This window comes from Tenebrio molitor, chromosome 6 (genome assembly GCF_963966145.1).
Source record: "Tenebrio molitor chromosome 6, icTenMoli1.1, whole genome shotgun sequence".
NCBI lineage: Eukaryota > Metazoa > Arthropoda > Insecta > Coleoptera > Tenebrionidae > Tenebrio > Tenebrio molitor.
In genome coordinates this window covers 11,842,710-11,870,334 of record NC_091051.1, presented here as the reverse complement: position 1 = coordinate 11,870,334, position 27,625 = coordinate 11,842,710, and the positions used below count along the sequence as shown (strand labels likewise).

General features: G+C 35.9%; 2 protein-coding genes and 1 long non-coding RNA gene across 4 annotated transcripts; 1 reads left to right on the top strand and 2 right to left on the bottom strand.

Moving 5' to 3' along the window:
- Positions 1–265: 265 nt before the first annotated feature.
- Positions 266–25,960, bottom strand: eIF5B (eukaryotic translation initiation factor 5B). Its single transcript, XM_069052195.1, has 13 exons — positions 25,762–25,960; positions 25,631–25,702; positions 24,686–25,467; positions 24,257–24,628; positions 24,020–24,202; positions 23,779–23,963; positions 23,510–23,728; positions 22,741–23,427; positions 22,425–22,688; positions 11,287–11,363; positions 10,674–10,977; positions 10,454–10,615; positions 266–743 (listed from the first exon to the last, which is right to left on the bottom strand). The coding sequence occupies exons 1-13, from the start codon at positions 25,806–25,808 to the stop codon at positions 636–638; spliced, it is 3,462 nt and encodes a 1,153-aa protein (XP_068908296.1). The 5' UTR covers positions 25,809–25,960; the 3' UTR covers positions 266–635.
- On the top strand, positions 15,227–18,517 carry LOC138134121 (uncharacterized). The gene is made up of 3 exons (XR_011160643.1): positions 15,227–15,585; positions 15,641–15,912; positions 16,040–18,517. It is a non-coding gene; the product is annotated as an uncharacterized lncRNA (long non-coding RNA).
- Positions 25,961–26,052: 92 nt separating the features above from the next.
- LOC138134119 (TIP41-like protein) lies at positions 26,053–27,413 on the bottom strand. 2 transcript variants are annotated; one of them, XM_069052199.1, is made up of 5 exons: positions 27,255–27,413; positions 27,010–27,210; positions 26,777–26,956; positions 26,505–26,724; positions 26,053–26,455 (listed from the first exon to the last, which is right to left on the bottom strand). In XM_069052199.1, the coding sequence occupies exons 2-5, from the start codon at positions 27,186–27,188 to the stop codon at positions 26,138–26,140; spliced, it is 897 nt and encodes a 298-aa protein (XP_068908300.1). In that variant the 5' UTR covers positions 27,189–27,210; positions 27,255–27,413; the 3' UTR covers positions 26,053–26,137. The 2 variants fall into 2 exon arrangements, with proteins under 2 accessions (XP_068908300.1, XP_068908301.1); XM_069052200.1 differs by having other exon boundaries at positions 27,010–27,194; positions 27,255–27,393.
- Positions 27,414–27,625: the final 212 nt, after the last annotated feature.

Genomic DNA, 27,625 nt, shown 5'->3' with positions numbered 1-27,625 from the left:
TTAACGAGACTGCTTGTTATTGTTTCTCTGATGAGTTTTATTGTAACGCGACCTTGCGGTTTTAACACGTTGGTTTTATGGAGTATTTGTTTTTATGTGTTTAAGTGTTAAATTGTTTTTGTAAACAATCTTTTATGGGCGGATGAATGAGGCGCTTTAATTGCTAGGAACGTAAACACTCGAATTAAATTTCACTTGCCCATCGCATCGACTTGGTACTTTTTAAAAAAAGTGGGAGTGGCGGACACCAACAAAACCGTCTCACTTGTTTTGTCATATATTTTATTATATCATAAATATACATTCATTTCAACCAGTTTATATGAAAGAAACCCATAACAAATTGTAACTTAAACATGTAGGTACGATTAAATTAAAACACAATGGCAGGTTAAAAAATGGTACTCTTTTCAAGTTTTCTCGTTATAAAACTTTGCCGCGAAATAAAACTGTGATAATGAAATTACACATCAAATAGTACGAATACAGCACTGAAATATCTAAATGTGGTGCAAGTAGAACCAAGCTATGACAAGCGGGACTGATGTTAACAATTGAAGAATTCAACATCGATTCGTTCTGTTAAAAAGGACCTAAAAACCAAAGCGTACAAAATTTCCTGTGTGGGCTAATCGTTACAAAATTTGGAAGAGTTTTTTCAGTTCCACCATCAACTGCCAGTCGGTTTTTATAAGGTCGTCTCTGAAATAGTCCTTGCAGGCATCGATAGACTGTCGTGATATCTGAAAATACAAAAACAACTTTGAAGAGAAAAATATACACCCACAATTTATGTAAATGGAGGCTATTGCGCAACTTCAACCTTTGACAATTTTACTCAAATCCATAAATTCCCCGCGAAAGCTTTATTACCGAACGCTGGCCCGACCCACAAAACAGTGCAAGTCCGATTTTACGGCTACTATTACGAAAGAGAGGTAAAAACAGGTCGTAAATAATTTTCAAACGGGCTCCCCTCTGGAATCCCGGACCAGATCCGGACTCGCCGATTTCCTTGCTCAACGACAACAACCGATTTCGATGCGATTCGTGCCGTAAATACTAAATTTTCAAAATTAACATTTCATCCGTTCCGTTTGACAGAGGGTGATTAACACCCACTACAAGTCGTCAAGTCCTTATTTAACATAATCGTGACTCGGAATAAATTAGAACAAATTTACCATTCTACAAAAAGTTCACAAATGGCTTGCATGGTTAAAAATAATAATTATTATTATTGTTACGTCATCCCGAGCCACATGCAATTTCTCCACTTCATGTTTTTTTGCTCGAGTATTTAAATTGGTAATTTAATTACTTTGTTGAGTGGTCATTCTCAAATCGTTGCAGAAAAAATTACATGTGATGAGCAATAATTGAAAGATTCTTTATTAATTTTTTCAACTTCTTCAACACGAAAAAATACAATTTTGGAAATTGACTGCAAAGTAAGATCTTGCATCTGTAAATTTAAATAGAAAAAGTAAATGTGATACAATTAATACCTGTTCACGTTGGGAAGAACAGCTGTGGTGCAAATGACTGACCTGTTACTACGACAACTTATATGAAAGTTAATGCCAAATGTGTGCGAATTGCACCACTGATGTTCAATCCAACGTGAACAGGATATAGGAACAAATAAAGAATTTACATTAAATAAAAAAATTACTTGACATGATTAAAAACTAATGAGCATGATTTGAGAATCATCCAATATCTGAGATTAGTACGTACGGTTAATTTATTTCCAATTTAATTATGAAACCGTCACATAAAACAAGGAATAGAAAATAGGTAAGTCATAGCAAACTAGATAAAAAAATTAAAATGCTAACAGTCGAAAGAACCACTTTAATTTGATTTGAAATAACATTAAATTTATTTTGTAAAAACGAGTAACAGGCAGTTCTTTGTCAGCTGTACGTTGTACGTAACGCCTCTACACTGTAATTTTTAGTTTTTCATATTGCGTAATGACTTTTCGAGCAGTCATTTTCACATTGAAGAATAATATTACCACTATTATGTTATCACCTGCATTATTAGTGAAGATTATTTTAAAGACGTACCGGTTTGTTGGGGTTAATAATCAAGATTATTATATGACCATACATTAAAATTACAGTTTAATGAGTGTTAAAGATACCGGCAAACATTCCTTTGATAGATTCCCAAGAATTTTATACTTATAAAGTTATCGCAATATCAAGCTGTTTATGGAGATCTTACAATTTTTATTTCGATGAAAAAATCGTGATTTTTTGAACTACACTATTTTAATTAAATTTTTGTGGTATTCGCTGCATCTCAGAAACGTTTCTACATTACATTTGTGAACTTATGTTGTAGTGTAAATTACACGCGACTAAAATTAAGTATTGCTACACTTGTAATTAATTTTTCATTAAATTGGACAATTCAAAATTAACAGTCTTTAAAAGTTGTTTGTTGAAAAATGTATTTATAAATTATAAAATTTATAAAATGGCAAAAAAAATTAAAGCAGTTCTCGAAAAATGAAACCGTAACAATATTACTGTGTAAATATACAGGGTGTATCTTAAATACGTGTGTTAATTTTAACCAGTGGGAGAACTCGCCAATTTATGAACTTTTCTCTATACATTTTGCAAAATTCGCAAGTTTTTCTGGATTAACTGATTAACTACAGTCCATTCCATTTAAGTATGCAGTGTAGAATAGCATAGGGACTATTTTCCCGTCGTTGATTGGTCAAAATGAGAGAAAAGTTTACACTAGGCAACGTTCGATTTTTGATACTACATACTGTCAAATTTTGACATTTGATAGATTTTTTGGTTATTAGTGTCAAACTTATCGAGTTTTTGAATCAAAGGGATCATTAAACTACAATTTTGTTATTAGAATACCACTACCGTAAGTTCCTTTATGACTTTTTTTTTGTTTGTTTTCAAATTTGCCGCGTTCGTTAGTGAAACGTTCTCTATTCTAAGCGACATCTACTGCATTCTTAAATGGAATGGACTGTAGTCTCTATTTTTTTTTTGTAACCATGATAATTTTGATTTTAATTATTTTATTTTTTTTATTGACGATTTCGGCTACCGTTGGGGGCGCCACTAAGCCACTGTTGCCAAGTCATACTCCCGCTCGATCCGGCTTGCGTCTGTGCATTGTTTTTTAAAATAAGTTGTTGGTTTTACATGAATTTGTAGTTTTTGTGATGGCTTTTTTTAAAGTTATACAAAACTTTAGTTTATTAGAGGCAACATCAGAAAGCGGATGTGTTGTGGAAGGCAAAAAAGTGTTGTGTGCGAAGTTGTTAATTTTATGTGGTGTTACTAAAGTGGTGGAAACAAGGTACAAAAATTTTGGATTATGTCTACATTCTACAAACAAGTGCCTTGAGTAGTCTCCCAATATAAATAATTTCAAAATATGTATAACCCTTGTTTTCTTTTTCTCTATCCGGTCTTTAGAACTGAAAACATTTTCGATGAAAACATATTTTGCTTTTACGCCACAACGCGGAAATAAATAGAAACATGCTTCTGGTTCGTTTTTTCGGCACGTGTTACTGCCAAAAACACAACCATTTGTTTTATCGGTCTTATTTTTAGTCATTTTTAAATAATACATTGAAATTAAATGGTCGTTTTGTTTTAAAAACACAAATCATTTGAATAGCCACCGGCTTGAATATGTCTTAAAATTTTGCATACAATTCATACCAGATGTCTCACTGATAGTTGGAATCGCCAATAATAATGTAATTTTTTTGACAAAGAAAACCGGCGGGAATACATTGTGATGTCTAATTTATTCCAAATTTTAAATCAATTTGTGAACGCTTTTTCGTTAAAAATTCAAATAGAAAAAACGTTTCATTTAATAAACTCTGGTACGTCTTAAAATTAATACACGCTTTTTAGATTTTTAGATACATCCTGTATGTGCAAGTAGTTACAATACAAATAGTGCGTAGTTTTGACGAAAACTGTTTAATGTAGGTGACTCGATCGAAGATTACAAATTTTTGCGCACTTTGATTAGAAATCTCATTTCCCGATAAAAAATTAACGATTAATCCGGTTCTTCCGAGACTAAAACAAATAAACACATTAATACAGAGTTAAACCACTGAAAATCTGTTCTCGATCCCGATTAGATTAGACTATTTTTAAATTTCCTCCATTTATTGGCGATCTGAAATTAAGCGAATGATGGAGCGTTGTACGTGCGTGCATAAACAATCTCTGATAAATTTAGGTCTCTCGTAAAAAGTGTCTGCGAGTTTGCAAGTAATCCTGATGTATGCGAGAAACTGCAATTTCCTCAATTTTATAATCGCCCATAACATTTTTACTGCACTCGGTGCAAAGTAAAATTTAAGTCTCGAAACGATCTAAATACGTTCACAATTTTTTTTACACCCACATGTCCTAGCGGTAGCGCTAGTTCTGTTCAAATATTTGAGTTGGCTCGACCGCTTTAAATGCGAAAAATAAAGTTAACACCGTACTTAAAATTTTTCTTTCGGTTGGTATTACAAAAAAAAAAAAAAAAAAAAATTATGAACGGGTGGGGGTCGTTAAACGTTGGTCGTCGCCGATCCGGTCCTGCCTCTCTCGTGATTTCTTTCGCCCAAGTCCACATTCTTCGTCCGTTGTGTTTCGCTGTTATTATTTGAGGCACATATCAGAACAGAGAGATCCGCTGCCTACTCCATCGCGATCTGGGTCGAAATCCACGCAGATTATGTTAATTCCGAGTGGGACCGTTTAAAAGACGAAAATCCTGCGCGTACAGAACGGACCGAGCGCAATTCGGGCAAACGACCTAAAATTGTGTTATCAGTTCGTGAAGGCAGTTTATCATCGTATTCCCCGGAACATATCTGTCTGGCAGCGGAACCGGACGTTGCTAGGGCCGGAAGTAGGCCAGATGCGTCGTCATTGACGACCTCATCATTTCAACCGTGCTCCAATATCCGCCCTGCCGTAATCCACTTCGAACTCGCTGAACTGAAAATTTCAATGCGGAAAACTCATAGACGAAGAAAAACGATGACTAGACTTTACCGGATTCCGCCGTCCTGTTTGTTAACGACACGATACAGAGTGTTTCGCGCCCAACTGAAATCCTCTGCACGGAATTACGCAATTGAAAAACTGGAAAAAAAGTTGCCCAACAAACTAAACACAAACACAGCCTAAAATTTGGAGTCTTTAAATGTTGCAGGTTGCCTCCGATCCGAATGCCCTTATAATCCAGAAAATTAAAATTATTGTCCAGTGTCCTAGTTCAAAAGCAACTTTCTTTTCAGAAATTTTGTCCTAAATAAGATTTCTTGCGCATGGTTCATAGCGTTTGATTTTTTCCTAAACTACATAGAACAAAAATGTATCTTTTTGATTTCTAAATAAAAGAAAACAATTGCTTCTTCAAGCATTCCTCAATTTTTTTTTCACACAAAATGCACTTCTCTCACGCTATTTATACATTCTATAGCTAAGGCAAAAAAAGACTTTGGAATCACATGTCATTATTGCGACAGTGTGGTGAAATTTTTTGTTAATAAACTGTTTTTATAAGATAATTTCTTCATCAATTACAAGCTGTCAAGTTGGTTTATCACCTCCGTTACTATTTGTATTTTTTTTGTTTTGATGAAACAAGATATGGATATGCGACATGAGTGAATTCACAAGAAAATTCTCTTTCCAAAAATGTAAAAATTCAATTTTTTGTATCGTTAAAAAGAAACAAGTTATGTACCTCTATATCTTAAAAACAAATGAACATGAAAAAAAATTATAGGTAATAGAACTTAACTTCCCTTAACCCTAACCAAATTTAAGGAATTCCAAAAAACTGTTTTCAAAATATTTAACTGTTTATGTACGGATCTTGTACCGGGTGTCCCATCACTTGTGTCCCGTAGGAAAATGACTTTAAAACTAAATTATATTTATGTGAAGGTATTATAGATGCATAAATACTTTTCACCGCCACAAAAATTGGGTATTACTTTTTTGTTAAAATTAATTACCTAGGTGCAGCAGGCAAAAAACTATCACTTTAAAAATTAAATTTTGTTCGCTGCAGTTCAAATTTAGTATACTTTATGAAAAAATGATAGAGAAATAAAATCCGTGATTAGAATTTAATTAAAATGTTTTGATGTAAAGATATTTGGTTAAATTAATTTGGGCCGTTCTACTTTATGAAAATTTATTGCCCACGAAGATTTATGAGGGGTTGCAGTGTATTTGACGCCGTAACACAGGCAGGTACCGCTGGAACCCTCTTAAATGGTCTTCGTACCATAAATTGCGGACAAGAATAATACCCACAAACTTAACTTTGTCTATAACTATTTGATAACATATACTAAATTTGAACTGCATCGAACAAAGTTTAATTTTTAAAGTAATAGTCATTTGCCTGCTGCACCTAGGTAATTAATTTTAACAAAAAAGTAATACCCAACTTTTGTGGCGGTGCACAGTATTTATGCATCTATAATACCTTCATATAAATATAATTTAGTTTTAAAGTCATTTTCCTACGGGACACAAGTGATGGGACACCCGGTATATCAAGCTCTTTTTATTGCTAAATGCTGGATTCCAAACTCAAAAACATAATTTTAACAGACAAAAAATTAAAAAAAAAAACCTCCATTATTCTTACCTTGTTCTTTACGAGTGTTACATTTCTAAATCCAAGTAGAACTGTATTCACAAAAAATGGTTAAAATTTAGAAAAATTACAATAAACGAGAGAGAACGTACCATTAAAAAAACGAAAAACTCAACGTGATGTTCTAAAATTCTATATTTTCTTAAATATGAATTACATAAAGTTCTTTTTCTACTAGAGTTTGGAAAACTAACAGATTTGAATACTATCACGCGTTCAAATGAAATCCTGGGCTGAGTAGGCGTTGGAAAAATTTAAACCGTTTAGAACAGTGTAAAGTTTGAATTTCCCGCCGTTTGACACGAATGACATTTGTTTATGCTTAATTGGGACATAATTGAACATGTTTGTTTTCAGCAAAGGGTGTCCTTAGATATTTGCTTTGAGAATAAGAATCGTTACGTTATTCTATTTTTAATGTAAAACATTGCAAAGAAAGAAAAAAGAAAACATTTTTGGCTCTAAATTTTAGGTTAGCTGTCAACATGCTCCAATTAATCTACGCTTTAAAAATCACAACAATTCACGGTTTCCAACGCCTTTCTTTTGATAAGATTGCTTAAATTAACACGAAAAACGATGTTCGATATTCGTGCGCTGTTACTTTTCAGGTAGATTACGTCCACTGATAGAATGCATTTTTTTAAATATCCTTAGATAACAAAATCCCCAAACCATAACATTAAAATATTAAAAAAGTATCATACATTGTGTTGGTAATATCTTGAAGCATTCGCGCCACTGATTCTCATTGGTTGATATGAAACCCACGCGAAAAATAAATTATATGACATTTCAAATTTGAAATTGTCAGTTCTGTCAAAGTGGTTTAAGCATTTAGATTTGCGATTTTTCATCTTTAGAGCTTTGTTTTGCGATTCTCTGGTTTTAAAAGTTATTAGTTTTGATCGTTTTGCTGTTTTGATCTGTTCCGTTGCGATTTTTTGTTGATTTTTTTAAATTTGTGAAGTGAGTGCGTGCCTCAAGAATCTAATTACAAACATCGAAAATGATATAGAGGTAATTTTTGTTCATGCATTAAATAGGAGTACATATTAAATAATCTCTTGCTTGTGTTTAGCCATTTCCGAAAAAAGCTGGATATTTTAATTTCAGTAGCCAGTTTTTTCGGAAATTCAAAAATGTATTTTATTTTATTCCGTCAGGCACATTATTACTCGTGAAATACCCTGTATTAATAAAACCTAATATATTACTCCTACTGTACTGAAGTTTTCTTTCGTCTTTCCTAAGTGCAAACATGCAGAATAATAATAAAACATCACGTGTAAACCTGCTCTTTCCATTTTTTTTAATTTCGCGCCGGATCTATTTGTTGTAGCGTAGAGTGAACATTTTTAGTAACATTTATGTCAAGCAATCTATGAGCGGACAGAGTTTACCTACTATTCGGGACACGGAATCTTGGCCACAACTGACATTTAACTGACAAATAGGTGTGAACTGGCCTTATTGACTATAACCCAACTTTTGACTCGATAATGCCATTTCCCTGCTTTTTTGATGTCACAAGAAAAACTTCAAAGTGATTTTTAATAATTGTCATTTATTAATGATGCTAATGCTTGGTTTACATCATTTTTTTTAGAAATGTCTAAAAAATGTTGGGCTAAGATTCCGTGTCCGGAATAGTACATATTCGGCCTGTTCTGCATATTTCCAACGAACGCAGAACAATAATGATTCCGCTTTATAATTTAGAAATAATTAATGGAATATTATTAAAAATATTAAAATTCAATTTATTTCCCAAATTCCAGGAGAAAAAATCATGTGTGCAATACGAAGGAAATCCATTTTTTCCGTACACGGCAAGTTTTGATCTCGGCTATCGCCTCGATAAACAATCCCATGTCTAACACGGAAACAAATTACATTGCCTAACTTATTGCATAAATAGGTATTTTTAGGTATTTTTTCATAACATTCTTCATTTTCCTACAATTTAAACCGTTTGAAAATTAAAATTCAATTACCAAACACATTTGTCTGGGCGTAAACCACACTGTATACTAAGTTTCGATTAATCCGACAAATGTTGTAAACTCTCAGATTAAAACAAACTGGTAAACATAAATCATTGCGCCAGTACAACGGAAACGCTCACGGATTAAAAAATTGCACCATGTAATTTAATATGTACGTCGATACGACCCTAGCGGCTATAATAATTAATTTCGCCGGACGTTAACTTGCCATCTTTGGATTTTACGGCGACCGGATATTATAAGTTTTTTTTATGGCGCGCGGACGGACGGTGAGATGCTTATTTTCATTTGAAAAAATGCATCTCATTCCGCGCGGTTTGTGGCTTTCCTATTGTGACAAAGCCGTCGGCGAAACATCACCATTTTCATCAATCACTTGTTACAAAAAAAAAACAGACGTTTTTTTGCGGCGCGTGTTTAACCCTCAATGACACGTGTATCGAGTTCGTGGCGGCATTGGCGGCAAAGATCAATTAATCAGCCATTAGCTGAATTCCACTAAAATAATTAAATCCAGAGGGAGTGCCTCCGCATATGCCAACGATACTCTAATGCCCATAGATCATTCACAGTCGACAATTTAAAACTTTTCTCTAATTACGGATATACAGCATGTGACTTGTTAGACACGCTGTTTTCGCCTCTCATTTATCTCACATTCATTATTTCACCGCAAAAATACATTCAAAGTTGTGCAAATTACTCCACGTACATACATTATGTGCAATCCCTTATCTCAAGCACGTGACAACTCAAGAATTTTTGTTTCTTTTTTCTATTTGAAAGGTAAATTCTAAACAATAGATCCGTACATGCATTTTTAATTTTTACAATACGTAATCAGTCATTTTTGAAAACATTAAATTTAAGAGTTAATTGTGAACGCACCGCTCGTCAGTCTGCAAAGTAAAAACACAAGCAACACAAAAAGTGAGGTTAGATTTAAACAGATGATCCATAATCCGTGGTGCGTTCACAATCGACTCTTCAACGCCAACTTTGACGAGAAATTTAAATGAACACCCGATATTTTTGATTTGGTAATCACTAATCAGTAAAATATCAGAGTAATTACTTATTTACGATCTACAACGATTGGGACCAAAGAATTTTCACAAAGATCTATACAATGTAAATCAGATGGTACGTAAATTCTGTTCAGAATAAAAACACAACAATGTAGGTAGTCGTTATTGTATTGAAAAAACGTAGCAATTTTTTAAAACACGACCTGTACGAAGATGAATCGCTTAAAACCAAATGGAATGAGGAATAAGTAGATAAAAACTGTCTCGGGGGCCTGCATGTCTTGAACAAGTTGAAATTCTTACGTAGGAAATCGACGCAAACATCAGCGCATATAAAATTCGAAATGCAGAAACAGCTATGGGAACGATCGACCCTCACTAAATTCATTGTTCATGATATGTCGTAAGGCTCCTCAACGGTCACGACTGGAATATAAGCGAGGGAAACAATGGAGTTGACTTGGAGCAGCGAGTGCACGCGGATCTCTGTCTCGGTTGCAATTGAGATAACCGGGTCGGTGGGCCAGAAGGGATGCAGGAGAAGCGTCGCGGTGCATTATCGATCCGGGTGAATGCCCCACAGCTTGCTACACCCCATCGGGGTTGATCGATGACCCTACATCTCGAAACGAAGGGATCGCAACAAAAACAAGTGGGGAAACGGCGCCCGGAAACTTTAATCTCGACAGTTAACGCGAATCGAAAGAAATCTTGAACGGTTACCTTACTGACGAGCATGTCCGTATCTTCGAAGTGTCTTCCGACCATCTTCGGTGCTTCACCGGGAACCGGCTCGATTTTGATGCAAACCTCCTGACCTTTCCTGGCGCTTTCCACCGTTTTGTGGTTGATTTCTATGCTGGTCACCACGCCCAAATCTACGAACTGAACGACGAGAAAAACCTGAGTTTCGGAGAGAAATCGATGATCGGTGCGGACTCACCTCTTTGTTTGGCACGCAAATCGGTGTACCTTCTTTGACAATTCCTGCTTCCACCATGACCCCGACCACGATCGGGTCACGGGAATTGAAGATGAACTGGGGCAGGATCTTCAGTTTGCAAGGGAAAACGGCGATGTGCTTGAATTCCTCCCGTTTCTTCTGCTTGAGTTCTTCCCTGTAGGCCATAAATTTGTCGAAGAGATGGTAGATGATGTCGGCTTGGAAGATCTTGACGCCCAAGGTGTCGGCCAACTCCTGGGCGTCCCTTTCGACTTTTACGTCGAACGCCAATATAGTAGCGTACCTGGAATAATATTGTTTTGGTAGGTACGTACGCTGCAGAAGATGTCAGTCAAGACAGTTGTAAATAAACAGAGAACTCGGATTTTACTCTTATCTTATTTGCTTAGGATTGAAAACAGACGGATTATGTGAGAAAAGCTAATACAGTAGTCGTGTCGTACATTTCGAACACCGGCACGGTCATTTTCGAAAAGCTATTGGACAAGAATTCTCAGAATCGCTATCAAATTGCTCGTTAGAAACAGCCATCGGGATGACATGCAAACCCACAAATACGTAATTATCCGACGGAGCCACGACAAAAACTTACTGGCTTTCGTGTTCCAACATGATGGATGCTTTCATCACGTCCTTCTTGACCACAGGACCGATGCGAATTCCACTATACTGAAACAAAAATCATAATTACCAAACCAATTCCGTCGATTTCGTCACGATACTATCTCTACGTGTCGCATCGTTTAATTTAATTGAGTGTTATTTCATCCGGCCTGTTAAGTGATTGATTATTATTGGCACATACAGGGTGTGTTCTCGGCTTAAACAAGAACCGGATGCGCGCCCTTATCACCACCAACTCGGTTAATTATAGCGGCTGCGGTTCCTTTAGAACCGCACGCCCGCCCTTCAAAAGCACAACAGAAATTACCAAATGGGGCTGATTAAACAAAACGTTTTCCATTTGGTTCCTTCGATGCGCCTAAAAAAATTGTTGGCGATGTTAGCGAGACCGTCTCTTTCCAACTGGCGTTAAATTTTGCTTGAGTGACCAGCAGACATCAAAGAATAATACAGGCAACGCCGATCCATTGTCTTATTGTTTTATTTTCCATTGAAAAATGCGCATTTTCCCATTGTATGTCGGTGTAGCGGCAGCATCCGCTCGCCGGATGTGAGGAACGTGCCAAGACGCTAACTACGTGGCGGTGGCCATATCACGCACGCCTCGAGGACCCTCCAGACACCGGGACGACAATAACATTGGACGCATCATACGACTTCCGTCGATTAATAATCTTCCATTAATATTCATAACCCGATTCAGCCTTGTAACTCATCAGTGAAAAGGGGCGGTTTCACTGTTCCATGAGTCAGTCGGTGGAAGAAAAATGCTGCCGAAGATAGCTGATCTTTGAATTTATTTCGACGTGACATTTCGGAATAATGAACCAATTAAGGCAAGGGCACCGATCGTAGACACCTACTGTCTGTGCCTCACACAAAAAAAAAACATAAAAAGTCGAGCGTAATTTACAACAATTTTATCTTTTCTTTTTATTAAAAATAACTCGATAAATCGCGCCTCCTGTTCTAAGGATTTATTTGCATGTAACGTGGGAATTGGTAGTTAATCAAGTCGGTCAGCCAATGTTCGTCCCAAGAATAAACTTTTTGATTACAGAATACTGTTGTAACAAATCCAAAATGGTTAGCATGCAGAACTTTGAACCGCAGTAACCTTCCAGCAATGACTCTTTTATACAGACACTTAGATTTTTAAATTTACAATTGATGTGAATGTGTTCGAATAATGTCAAGGTGACAATTGTTCATTTTGAGGATTCAAAGAACCCAATTTTGCACCCGGAACCACATTTCATATCTAAGTGAAATTTCAAAGGTATTTAATTTACTACAGAACTAAAAGCGTTGCCCTAAGTTTGTTTGTTTATAGATTTATCAACACTACGTAACAAAATATGTACATAAATACCAAAACAATAAATAAATCACCAACTCTTTTTTCAAAACTTTTGAAAAATATTAACCTTCAAATATTTTTGCATGTACAATGTGTTTACTGTTAAGTAATGCTATTCATTACCCACCGCCGTGAGTAATGACTAATTACTCCACGGGTTGTGACCAATCGTCAAATTATATTTGCAATACCTATCATCGAGTAAACTATGAATATTCACGTGACATAATTAGATATTTTGAAATGTCACAATTTGCCAGTCTGTATAGGATAAAATGTGTACGTCGTAGAAAAAGTTCCGTATTGTACTCGTGTGTAATGGGTATTACCACTCGAATAATTACAACATTCGCTACAGACTTCACCTCATGGGTAATACCCATCATTACACGCTCGTCCTGTCTTTTCAGATCTTAATTGCTCCCAAATAATTTGGATAGATGTGTCGAGTTTTCAAAAAAAATATTACTTATCACATTTGAAGCTGTTTAATTATTACAAAATAAATAAAAATAAGTCAGTTGGGCGTAAACTAGGTTGTTGAAATCTTCGATATAAATATTTTAAACAAAGGATTATAATTCATGGTATTCAGAAATGAAACCTGACGTTTTATCATTTTAAAGAACCCGGACAACGTCGAGAAGATGTTTCGGTTGACAGATAAATAGGATTTATTTAATGTGTGATGACAAGAGAGAATATATTTTCAGCTCGGTTGATGCTAAAAACCTTTTAGAACCCATCCTCCGGCAGATATCCGTTACGCAAAAGATTCTTGCCCCGTATGTTAACGTTCAGATTTAGGAAACAATTAAAAATTCATGTGTTCCGCTGAAATCGCCGAGTTAAGATAATTAATGCAGCTATGGTCGGCCGTCTCGTTCCCAGAATCGTACAACGGAGACACCCACCGACTTCCGGTGCTAAGGCGGCGAAAGATCGAACGATCGGTTCGTCCAACGCGGCATCTCCTTATAGACCTCGCCGACATGCCGCCGTCCATCTGGAGGCGATGCTGACAAAAGGCCGTCGGACGAAAAAAAAAACACACACACAGTAGATATCAAACACACATGCATGGATGTTGACTGTCCTTAAATGGAAAATCGCTCTTCGCTCTCGCTCATTTTAAATTCAAATCGTGGCAGATGGAACGTGAGAGATGCCGGGTGTGGGAAGGATGATGGTCCCGAGATTTTCCTCCCGACCAACGCCATCTATCAGTTAGGATTGCGTCACGACGGTCGCCGGACCCACGCGGCATTTTCATCGCTATACTCCATTCATCGAAGAAGCACACAAAACAAGTTTTCTACTTCATTTCGCACGCAGAACTACAGTGTTCGATATTCTACACAGCTATCGATTGAAATGAGGCAAGAATCATAATCAATTACTCGCAGGCAAAATCAAAACGAATTTTATTAATTAAAAAATGTAACAATCTTTCTGTTGACACTTCTTTTGGCTTTTAAGCTGCGACGAGAGCCTAGAGTCTAGTTTGGCTCACCCTCGGAGCGGCCTCGACGTCAGTCATTACATCTCATTCAATTTGCGAGAGTAAAGTTACAAGAACATAATTGCATGTTGCATTCTCGTTGCAGCTGTACTAATACGCACTAATACCTGTCGAGACGGATTATTTTTGAATCCGCATTATTCAACCGTCCCTAATCAGTGATTTGCTTTTTAACTGTGTACCTGCAGAACGAACGGAGTATACCTCGTCGAGGACGACGTTTCGTGCGACACGAGGACGACGTCATCGTGTTCACCACCTTCTCGTTGTTTATTTTTAGTTTGGTGATAATGGTGGAGTACGCGTCCGCGGCCAATTATGTAATTCATCCAATTTTAGAGAGAGAAATATATTGACAGGAAGTGGCTTCCCAGTAAGACGACAGCACGGAGGTCTAACAGTTTCCGGTCCATCTAATTATAGACGGTGGGACCTTCCTAGACAAACGAGGATGCGGAGAAGGAAGAGACTAATAGGGCCGTCCCAAAATTTATTAGATACTATCGATTTTCCGATGGGGACGCCCACCTACGCGTCTACGTTCAATTAAAACGTCGCGTCACGCGCTACAATTCATCCAATTTTCGCTCACACCATCAAACACCAATTCGCTCTCTACATTTTCCTAAATATTCATATTGCGTCAATTTAGTTTGTGGAACGGTGCCGTTGTTAACAAAGACGGAAGTTCGATCCTTGAACATTAAATCTGAACTGATACAGTGACAACACCACTGGAAACAGCAAACTCCAGCGGAAACCATAATGTAGTGTTTTTTTTTTTACTAAACGCTGATAGGACCAATGAAGTCACGCTTACATATTAAACCACTACCTTATACAGGGTGCCCATTGTAACTCTTCCCGCCTTACGGTTTAGCAATAAGCAACACATAATACATTGCACATTTCAAAAACATTTTTTTAAACATAGCAATCCCCGAAAAGTAAATTGTGTTGCCTATTTTGTAGTTTTAAGACGGGAACCGATAAAATGGGCATAGTGCAAGAACCGTAAACTAAGAAGGATAGCCAGTTCCCTATGTTCCAACATTCGCCAGCGGATGACTGGCTGTGACGTCACCATGATACCTCGATGCTTTGTTCACATTCGGGAGAGCGTTATATTCTCCACAATCTTCACGTTTGTTGCGCTAATAAAGAAGTGACTGTCGTCAAGATCGCTATATTGTCGCGTGTTTTTTTATTGGGTGTTACTTCCTGTGTTGACAGATTTTCGTTTTAATTAATTAATCGTAGAGCATTTTTTATTAGTGAGTAGTTTAGTGCAAAGAAGACGTATGTTGTGTTTATAAGATCTTGAAGATACTTTTAGTTTGTACTTTATAATTTAATACTACACTTATATACATACAGCGGATAAGGTAAGAAAAGTATAAATTTATGTATTCCCACGTTGTTATTAAATATTACCTACAGAAGTGGGTCATAAATCATAATGCCGGGAGTAAGATGCGCAGTCTTTGGTTGCAAAAATAACCATAAAACAAAAAAAGGTACTGGACAAGAGGGACAAGATATAATTTTTCACTCTTTTCCAAAACCTAAAGATATGGTGTCTCAAACAATGAGAAATGAATGGATTAACAGGTGCAAGAGAGAAGATAAATTGAATCCAGAAACGAGTAGGATTTGTTCGAAACATTTTGTCGAAACAGATTACGAACGGGACTTACAGAATGAATTGCTAGGTAAAAAAATAATAATTTTATCTTTGTTTGAGCCAAATATAAAAGCACATTTAAACCTATATTTAAATAATACAGACTTTCATTGTACTTGAAGTTAGTATATTTGAATGCTTTTTTTTAATTTTAGGGTTACCTTTAAGAAAAAAATTAAAAAAAACAGCAGTTCCAACAGTGGGGCTGCCAAGCAAAAGCGCTTCTACCACAACTTCAAATACCGATTCTGATCGCTTTAGAAGACTTCTCAAAAGACAAAGACATCAAGAAGTAGAGAAGCTCATCATAACTGACTGCAATAATGAGACCAATTTGAGATTAGATAATGATAACTCACCTCTAGAGTGCCCTCCTACAACTTCACTAGCTAAATCAGAAAATGAAAAGTACGATCAACTACTGAAAAAATTTAATGATTTGAAATCAGAGCATATTGAAATGAAAAAAACTTTTGGAAAAAAACTTAAAGGACTCAGAGATCAATTGAAATATTATAAAACTAAGAGCTGCAGAAGTCCAAAATCAAAAAATTCAGAAAAGTCTCTAATTCTCTTAAAAAAAGTGCTCACTGACAATCAAATAGCTTTGTTGTCTAAAAAGAAAAAGCGAATTAATTGGACGCGAGATGAGCAAGCTGTAGCATTTACATTGAGATATTATAGTAAGAAATGTTATCTCTATCTGAGAAATAAACTTCACTATCCCTTACCCTCATTATCGTCTTTAAGAAAATGGGCTTCTCAAATTGATGTCAGTCAAGGAATTTTGAAAGATGTTTTGCTAATGTTAAGTCTTGTCGGAGAGTCGTTCTCAGAATTTGAAAAAACTGTTGTTATTCAGTTTGATGAAGTCAAAGTGAAGTCAGTCCAGGAATACGATACATCTAAAGATGAAGTGTTAGGACCTCACAACCAAATGCAAGTTGTAATGGCCAGAGGTCTATTTGCTCAGTGGAAGCAACCATTGTATATAGCTTTTGACCAAAAAATAACTAAGGAGATATTACTTACTATTGTCAATGAACTGCACAGAATTTCCTATAACGTTGTGGCTTGCGTAAGCGATTGTGGAGCAAGTAATATGGGATTATGGAAGGAATTAGGAATTAATGCAGATAACACTTCATTTGAACATCCTATAACAAAAAACAACATCTACATGTTTGCAGATGCTCCACACTTACTCAAATTAATTCGTAATTGGCTTCTCGACGTGGGATTTGTATTAGAGGATGGATCGGTAATAAATAAAACTCCTTTGCAGGCATTAGTGTCAATAACAGATACCGAAGTTAGACCTAATTGGAAAGTTAGTCAGAAACATTTGGATTGTCAAAAAAGTCAACGTCAAAATGTTAGGCTAGCAGCCCAGCTTTTGTCAAATACTGTTTCAACATGTCTTTTACGTTATAAACCAGGAACTGATAAGCAAATGGCGGAGACGTTGGGAAATTTTATCAGTGATATCAATTTGTGGTTCGATATATTTAACAGTTACTGTGCTAAAGGAAAAGTTCCAACTAAAAATGCTTATGGAGTATCTTTGGAAAATCAAGAAAAACACCTGGACAACATGATTCAAAGGATTTCAAGTATCAGAGCTATTGGAAAGAATGCTCTTCAAACATTCCAAAAGGGAATGATTATTTCAATGAAATCTCTCAAAAACTTATTTTATGACATGAAATCAAAATTAGATATAAAGTATATATGCACACACAGATTGAATCAAGATAGCTTGGAAAATTTCTTTTTCCAAATTAGGAGCAGAGGAGGACCTGATGAACATCCGAGCCCCCTAGCAGCTATATACCGAATTCGGATGATAATGCTTGGCAAAAATCCTGGTATTCTTGGTTCAAAGGTCAATACTGAATCCAAGACTACAGATGAATATATAGTTCCAAAAGTTTTGGAAACGGCGAAAATTAATGTAATTTTTGAAGAAGCCAGCGAATCTACTGAATTGAAAAGTTTTTCATCGTTCTCCTCTTCAAATTCCTCAAATGAGTCAATGACAACTCCTGATTTCAGTCCAACGTCTCAAGAAATCACAGACGATGCCTTAGAGTACATTGCGGGTTATATGGCCAAGAAATATAAAGATAAAATACCTAATTTAGGACAGTTCACCCACAAATTAAAAGCGGACAAAGCACCTTCATGGGTGCAACAACTTTCATACGGAGGACTAATAAAACCATCTGATCATTGGCTGAAAAAAATTAAAAAATGGAACTACTATTTTCAGACTCATCACGGCGAATCATTTCGCAAAGGACCCGGAATTGTAAGACATCTGGCTGTAAAAATCTTCAAAAAAGAAAATAATATTCCGTTTAATATGGTACAAGATTTTAGCAAACTAAGGACAATAATTCGGGTGAACTTTAATAATTTGAAAGCTAAACATGCTAAAACGATGAAAAGAAAAAGTACGGAAACAGACTTATCTAGAACAAAGAGACGAAAGCTAAGCAAAATAACTAAGTGATTTAAACCCACAGAATTAATAAGTATGTAGGTACTTACATACTATATAGTAACTATAACTATATATTTAGTAATATTGTATCAAATTACTGAAAAAATTACAGTTGCTTTAATTTTAAGCATGTTATCTTATTTCTATGAATAGATTACTTATGGCCAGTTTATAGAAAAAGAATTAAATATTTAATTCGAATTAAATTAATGCGCAAAAAACCCATGAATCCGAAACTTCGATTGGTTAGATCTGATCACGTCTTCAATTAATTTCACATTTGATTACGATTAACTTAATTTCGCTTCTGTAAATTGGTCTAGAGTATTTAAATTTAATTTAAAAATAGCCAATGATAATGTAATAAACAATATGACGGCCTGATTCTGCGCTGCGGATTCACGAACTTATATATCGGAATGGTTGAGGTATCACAGTGACGTCACAGCCCGAGCGGTACTGGCGGATAGATTCGGGCGATCTGGCAATCCTTATTGTGTACGGTTCTTGGGCATAGTGTACTAGTGTCATATATGTAACGGGCCTTCAAATAAATTTATATTTAGAGCAACCTATGGAAATTCAATTGTTTGCAACATTTTTCCAGCGTAAAAAATGACACAAGAAACGTCTGATATTTTAACGAAATAAAATCAGGTTAGAAAATATTTTTAATTTTTGTAGTGCATTCTCCCTATTCCCTCTCCACGGAATATGACAATATGAAATTGGGAAAAAGCTTACAATGTAACCTGTGTAACTCCAGAGAATAATTGGTTACCTACAAAAATTACTTTACACTGTTAACAGAATTAGAATGTCGCCTACGCCTACTCTAAATATATATTTATTTGAAGGACCGATAGATCGGAAAATCTTGTACAGTCGGAACGTTATGGATGCGGATTAGGGACTTGTCGTTAAGTTGGCACTACCAGCAAAAGTAACTAAGCGCTCCAATAAGGTTATTGGAATTTATGACAGATCTCACTAATGTACAGTTCGATCATAAGTTTTAAGCGACCTTGAGTTTGACAATCCATATCCAAAACATTTCGAGTATACAATACTAACTTGAAGACATCTATAATCTGTTTTTTTTTTAACACAGAACCACGACCTGTTGATTAAGGTTTGCAACAATAAAAGTTTACTAAATTTGGGGAATTTAATTATATCTATTGGCTATACCTGCCAACGCCTGTCGTTTTAAATGTTTTTGAAAGTACGCAAACTCGTATTTACAATTTGAACGTGTTATTAAAAATGTCTCGCAAAGTGAGACATTTATTAAACTCTCAAATTAATTGTGTTATTAACTTTATTAACATGCTGCGCTCTACATAACCTCAATTTTTATATTGTAACATTTTTCACCCTAGGTTAAAAGTGTACTATTTTAGATGTAAATTGCGGTATTGGTGGTTCTTTGGTAAAAAAAACAGATGAAGGTCTTACTTTATTAAATTTGACGATTCTTTGCTCAACGAAGACATAAAAAGTGCGGCAGAAATTAATTTTCTTAATCGGTTTTTTTTTTGAGTTACACTTTTAATATGTTTTGGTACACCCAATTGCCAAAAATTCCAGTTTCAAATTTTATTAAAATTATCTTCGTTTGTGAAAAACACTGACAAGGTATGTATTACAATGTAATAATAAAATTTAGGCAGCTATTGTGTGGCCGAACGTAAAATGTTAATTTTGGCCCGAATATAAATTTATTTTTTACACTGACACTAAAAATATGAGGAAAATTATTTATTTTTATTTTTTCTAGAAAGTGTCACGACAGGTAATAAATGAGCGATACAAATATGGTCCTTAATAACTTTTTTACATGTCAATTTGAAATATATCTCATTTTCTGTTCGTAGGCGGTAAAAAATTCCTCAAGTACACACTACTTCCACGATTTATTTGATCGTCCCATTCACAGCGAAACAAATACGAAGAGTTAATATGAAACATGTTTAGCAATTTTTTCACCGCATCCCAATTATAAATTAGTACAGATAACGATAGGATAACATTTAATTCAAATTTTGGTAATTGTTCACTTTAACTACTTCTGGAATTTCCGCGTTTTTTCTGGCTAGACAGCCTCAGGACGTCCTCCTACATCGTTTCCCATCAGTCAAACCTTGTGCAAATGAAAATTTTCCCTACCCTTTAGTTATACTAAGACTTGGCGCGACCTTGACGCGACCTTGAAATACAACAAGAGATTAAAAAAAGGCATTTGCACAAGATTTCAATGGTGGGACACGATCTAGGAGGACCCTCTGAGGCTGTCTAGCCAGAAAAAACGCGAAAATTCCAGAAGTAGTTAAAGTGAACAATTACCCAAATTTTATTTTCATGTCAAAATAAATTACACGAGTACTTTATCAAAGTCCCCTTTTTGTTTTTATTCACTCGTAGGTAATCTGACATAAATCGTTACTCAGTTATTACCATTATCATCATCATCATATTTATTTATGGCTTCTAAATTATTGACAGTGTCAACTTTTTTGATAAGTTATTCTCTAATCTATTACCTATTAGATTCGATGACAATTTATTATCGCTAGTATCAACAGGCTGAGGTTGTTGAAAGTTTGTACGCATCGTAGAAGCATAAACTAGTTTTTAATACAAATAATGCGTGAAAAATGTGGTTTCACCACAATCTGTAAGTGAAGAGAGACGTCGACTGAATTTCCACTACCTACAGCTTTTCGTTACATCTGATAAAATAGTATTTTTGCGACAAAAATAATGTGCAATTATTGCAGTCTGAAAGTACGACAATCGCATCTTTCGTCGAGATTTCGTTGATAATTCGTCAAGGTTGATTTTTACTTAAAATAAAAACCAACGAAATTACAAGCCATAATCTGATAAATAATCTATTTCGGTGCGGTTTATTAAACATCCGGTGATTAAAGTTCCAAAAAAGTTCAGATTAATAAATTACGCAAAACGTCCGGTTTCCTGTTTTCCCCTTCGCGGAAAATAAACATCGACCAGTTTTCAATTGGTATACGAGAGCGCGGTAAATATTTGCGCACGTTCCACGTAAATGCACTTTCGTGACAATTTAGTCAGGCACGATTTCATCATGGAAAAAGTGAAAATCTCGCAGAAAGCGGGCAAGTCGAAAGGGAAAAAAAAGTTAACAGAGCCACGCCATGAAAATTCCACGCCGTGGTTTGGTGTGTCATTCATGAACTGCGCAACTTTGTACTCATTGATTTGGTTCTGCCGGTCGAGGTCATGTATGAATGAGCGTGTGGGTTGAATTGGGGACGTTTTATTGAATTCGGAGGAAAAAGGAATCATGAATTGGGAGCGGCAGCGCACACACAACACTTGAGGTCACTCCTCCACCGGAATCGGGAGGTTTAAATCCCGACCGAAATTTATTTCAGACGGACGAAGCTTTCGATTGTTCGCAACTTCGTGAACACATGGCAGATAACAAAAACCCAGTTGCAACATGTGTTTCAAAATGTTGAAAGAAAAACTAGTTATTTTTTTAGGGTCATTTAATTTACGGTCGCACTGAAAAAAATACACAAATCATAGACCAATTAATAATGATTGTCATAATTGCTGCGCTACAGTTAGTTAATTTATTTTCTATCGGGATTTTATCTAGGCGTGATGTAATTTGTTCATAATAATTTTAATAACCATTAACTTGTTTTTGTTGCGTTATGTCATCAATTTACTGTGGGCCCGATAAGAACCACATAAAATTTCGTTGAGTTAAAGTCGACGACTATCCGAAATAAAATAGCGAATAGAGTGTTATCCGTGACCTCTTTAGTTAATAAGTACCGCCATGAGGGTTGCAATGATCTGCATCCTGTCTGCCATGTATAACAAGGATGTGTTCTATTGTAGTACCTCTATGGTGGCGATACCCATAAAAATTACAAACCATGCAACTTGCAAGATTAGAAGGAAAAAAAAAACACTCGACATGATTTATGGTACTACTGCATGTGTACAAGTAGACATGTGTTGTTTACAATTCGACTCACCGGAATTTTGCTGGTGCGTAAGAACTCGAGGAGAGCCTCCAGCGAACCCAAAGTTGACGCTTGCACATACACACCCCGTTCCTGAAGTTTGATGTTGGACAAGGCCGATTTCAACTCCCTCGTGACTTCTTCTCTGAGTATGTCAACTTCGTCCGGTTTCTGTGCCACGAACAAATTCAACCCTGCGATTGCCTTTTCCAGTTCCTTGGCGGCGATCTTGACGCCCTGGGCTGCCTTGATTTCCTTGTATTCCACGTAAGCATTCTGCAATGCAGACAATTAAAAATAAATCTACCCGCATTGGTTGACAACTCACTTTGACTCTGAGCTCTCTGAGCGGTTGGGGCATCAGAAGAGACCTGATTTGAGTAACAATAGCACCATCGGTACCCGCACATAGCATGGTGTCACCTTCTCGTAACGTACCGTTGACTAAAATCACGTCGATGGTGGTACCCAAGCCGGGGATCGCTTTGACTTCCAGAACCGTCGCCTGGAGCTCATCCGAGTACATGAGTCTCTTGGGCAGTTTTGTCTGGCAAAACTCGACGATCAACGCCAGAAGATTGCCCATGCCTTCGCCTGTGATTGCACTTGTCGGAACCAAAGAGACGTAACTCCTGATGTCGGGATTTTCGTAGAACAAGGCAGCGTTCAAGCCCTGTTCCGCAAATTGCACTATGACCTCTTTCGTTCTCTGTTCAAATTCGAGTTGGGTATTTTGCGCTTGGGTTTTGATTATATCTCTAACGTCCTTTCTGCTCATTGTTTGCCAATCGTAAAGCCTATCTACTTTGTTTAACGCCACAATGAAGGGTGTTTTCTTGGTTTTCAATAAATTTATCGACTCAATCGTTTGAGGTTCTAATCCGTGCATAATGTCCACAACTAAAATGGCGATGTCACATAAAGAGGAACCGCGACTTCGCAAGTTACTGAAGGACTCGTGACCGGGTGTGTCGATGATGAGTAAACCTGGAATCTTCATTTCCATTTCGCTTGCCTAAACAATGTTAAATCCGTTGTAACTTTTTGCAAAAAAAAAGTATGTATGTTGCATGAGTATCAAGACTCATTATACTTACGCCTTTTACTATTTTGATCTGCTCCTTGATAGCGTCTATAGGAACATTTGTAGCACCGATTTGTTGAGTGATACCGCCAGCTTCTCCGTCTTGAACATTGGTCCTTCTTAATTTATCTAAAATTTTCGTTTTCCCGGTATCTACGTGACCAAGGACGCAAACAATCGCAGCTCTTAAATTATCCGTACTCTTAGCTTTTGCAGCGGCTTCTTTTCTTGCCTAATAACAACAAATTAATACTTTGGAATTTTATTCGGAAAAATAAATACTTGAATGCGTTCCAAAGCTTTGTCCCTGGCCTTTTCGGCGGCAGTTCTTCCATCGTCCTCTTCATCATCCTCGTCGTCGTCATCTTCTTCTTCCGACTCCGATTCTTCACTACCGGATCCGTCAGATTCTTCATCAGAACTATTTTCGTCTGCTCCATTCTTAGATGCGTTCGTTTTTGACTTGTCTAAAATCAACAAAGCATTTAACAATAGCACAACAAAAAAATTAATTAAAGCCTACTTGTAGTTGCAGGCGTAATTTCTTCTGATTCATCATCATCTGAAGAAGCGTCCCAAGCGTCTTTGACATCCTCTTCAGACTCTGGTTGTTTCTCTTGTGGTTCCTCCCTTTTCTCAACCTCCGGTTCTACCGGCGGTGTTTCTTCAACTTTTGGTTCTTCTTCCTCTTCTTCAGGTTTGGCAACTACAGAACACGAATTATAAAAATTGCAAGTCAACTTTATAGAAAAATGTTCACCTTTGTTTTGCTCCTTTTGCTGTTTTGTAGGTTTGATTCTGGTTCCAAGTCTTGGTTTCCTTACACCTACATCAGGGAGTTCAACTCCCTGTGCTTTCAAACTATCGATCAGTGCTTGTGCCCTTGCTCTGTCAGCTTTCTGTTTGGGAGTCAACAATTTTCCCTCAGCCTTCAGTCTTTCTTTACGTTCTTTTTCTTTTTGCTTCTTCTTTTCTTTTCTTTCTTGTTCCAATCTTATCGCTTCTAAACGTGCCTTTTCTGCCTCTTCTTCCCTTTTCATACGTTCTTCTTCTTCACGTTGAAGTCTTTCCTCATCTTCTTTCATTTTCTTTAGCGCTTCTTGCATTGCAGCTATTGTTTTTTTGCCTGGGCCTGTAATAATTCCATTTGTAAAACTGTTAAATTTTCTATCAATTGTATGTATCTTACCCTTCTTAGGTTCCTTTGCTTCCTTCTCTTCCTTCGTTCCCTTTTTCTTTTTCTTCTTTGTTTCTTTATCTCCATCTTCTTGATCTGCAGCTTCACCAATATTTTCTTCAACTTTATTTAAAGATTCACCTCCTTCAGTATTATCTTGTTCTGCTGTTGTACCATCTTCTTTTTTCGAATCTTCTTTCTTAGCTAATTTCTTTAGCTTTTCCCTTTCCTTTTTCTCTTTTTTCTTTTGTGCTGCTGTTTTTACAGTACTACTTGTTTCTTCAACCTCTTCATTCTTCTCTTCAACAGGTTCAACTGACTGTTGCTTTTCATTCTGCTTTTTCTTCAACTTTTTCTCTTCAGGAGGATTTTCAGGTTCAGTTTTTGGTAATTCTTCTTTTTTGACACCAGAATATTCCATTTCTAATTCAGCTAACACTTTTTCAATGTCCTCATCGCTATCATCACGTTTTCTACGTGCCTTTTTGCCTTTTTTACCAGCTTGCTCTTTAGTCCTGTTTTCATCACTGTTTTTATTTGACTTCTTTTTACTGTCTTTTTTAACTGATTTAACATCACTATCACTGTCACCGGCTGGATTAGTTTCTTCAACATCACTGTCATCTACTTGTAGAAGGGCAAAGGACTTTTGCACTTTTGAAGTTGGCACGGGTTCTTCATCAGACTCGTCTGAAACCGCAATCTTCTTTTCCCTTTTCGCCTTAGAAGAAGCCTTCTTTGAATCAGTTTTCTTTGGAGCTTCTTCATCACTCTCATTTTGAATTTGTTTTGATCTATGGTTAAAAAAAATTACAGTTATTTTAATCGATCGTCTAAATACATCAATAAGCATACAACAAATCAATATATCGTGTTTCGTAATGTTTTTATATGGGAAAATATGTTAAGACGAACGAAACATAACCTAAAAATTGAAGAAAAAAGTCAAGTACTTACTTTGGGGCTTTCAATTTTTTATTATTAACTTTATCAGTCTGTTCTTGAGTCTCTACCTCTGGCTCGGAATCGCTGCAAAGTCAATTTCTCCATTAAAATAATCAAAAAATGACATTTTTCTCAAATTCTACCTGTCATCCCCTTTTGCACCTTTACGGCCCTTTTTCGCTTTACCCATTTTGTATACTTAAGTAAATCACTAGCACAGATGTTATTTATAAAAATTATCATAAGTAAACTATCAATTAGGTGAAATACTTTTAACAATCTGGCATGAGGTTTAGAAAGACATGCTTTTATTCCAACTCTACGTTGGGGACTTTTGTTTACTGAATAATTTGACAACTTTGACATTTGATGTTGGCAAACATTTTGACGTAAAAGTTACCAAATGTCCCAATTTTAAATAAAACATGACAACATACGTAATTATAATTTAATGTTTTCATACCACTGAAAATGTTTTAATACAAACTTATGTTATCATCCGTTATATTACAAAAAGTTTTATTCAACTCTGCTAGTACTTTGAGCAGCAGCACAACCATCTTGGGCTCCTTCAGTTGGAGGGTTGGTTACACCAAAACTTAATTTTTCATATATAGCAGTCCTCACAGGCATGTGTGGCGATAAAGCATTTGGATTACCAAATACATTTAATGGCAATTGCACATCACCAAATGCACACTCCTTGTTCGTAAATTCTCTTAAGATATAATTAGTTGTGAAATCATGATAAAGTCTGGTATCATTTACTCTTAACATTACATTGTCTACTCTAAGAAAATACCTTAGAAGAATGAAAAATGAACTAGGCATCACCCTCTAAAAGATAAAAATTATTAAAGGCTAACTAATAATCCTAAAATATTACAATCTTGATTGTACATGAAGATATGCCATTATCATGCAACTCATCCTCATAAAGCATGAGTTCTTGATAAAACAATATTTTCTCTTTTTCCTTCAGTTTTTCTATATCAATTCTTTCTTCAGTGGGTGTTACCTGCACTGGGCCAGTTATTGTTCCTTTATAGTCATTACTAAAAGTCCAATCAAAAGGTTTAATTTTTTGATTTAAATGTTCTGGCAACCTAAAAAAACAAGTATTTCCAAGTTCTAATGTTAATATGAAAATTATAATACCTAGTTTCATTCCACTCTTCTGAGCAAGCAACCTTTATTGGCAGTTTACCATTTGCAACAGTTTTTAATGCATCTAATGCATTAAATTCAATTTGTCCACCTGATATGTGACTTACTGTTAAAATATTATTTGGGAATACCATCTCAGGTAAATGAGGAATATCAAGTGTTCGTGTGTATCTATTAACCATAAAATGTGTTCACATGAGAAATTAAACCAAATAAAAGCTTACAAGCACAGCAAACAAGGTTCTTGTGACAGATCTTTGCATTTCTCTGTTGTTGGACATATTGAGTGTAATATGTGTGACTTTTTATATTTCACAATCCAGTCATGGAAAATATGTTCTTCTGAATTCACCGGTAGTCTCTGGATATCAATTTCGCCCTTAAACTGGTTGACTGCACACATTATAACCTAAAAAATTGACTGACTTTGAGGCAGTGGTAAATTTGACATTTAAAATTATAAATTTACTTTAAGACGTCAAAGTATAGATAGTTAATAAAAAATAAGTGGAAATATTTTGTACTGTGGAGATAAAACTTTGTTTCTCTCTTTGACTTCAAATAACAAATACAGTTATATCAAAATATTCCGGCGCGCATGTCCAGTAGAGGCGGCGGTAAATTTGAATATTGCGAGCTGTTTCTGTGTAGTGTTGTAGAGAAATAAGACCGAAGAAGCTGAGCTGCTAATACATAGAATATTTATTTGTAAATTTGCATCTTCCAATTGTATGAAATAAATAAATGGTTACGTACACGATACTTGCTTTTACTTTGTCTTTGTGGAGTGCTTGGTTTGTGGGAAAAGAAATGTTTAAGTGCAATAAATAACATCCATAT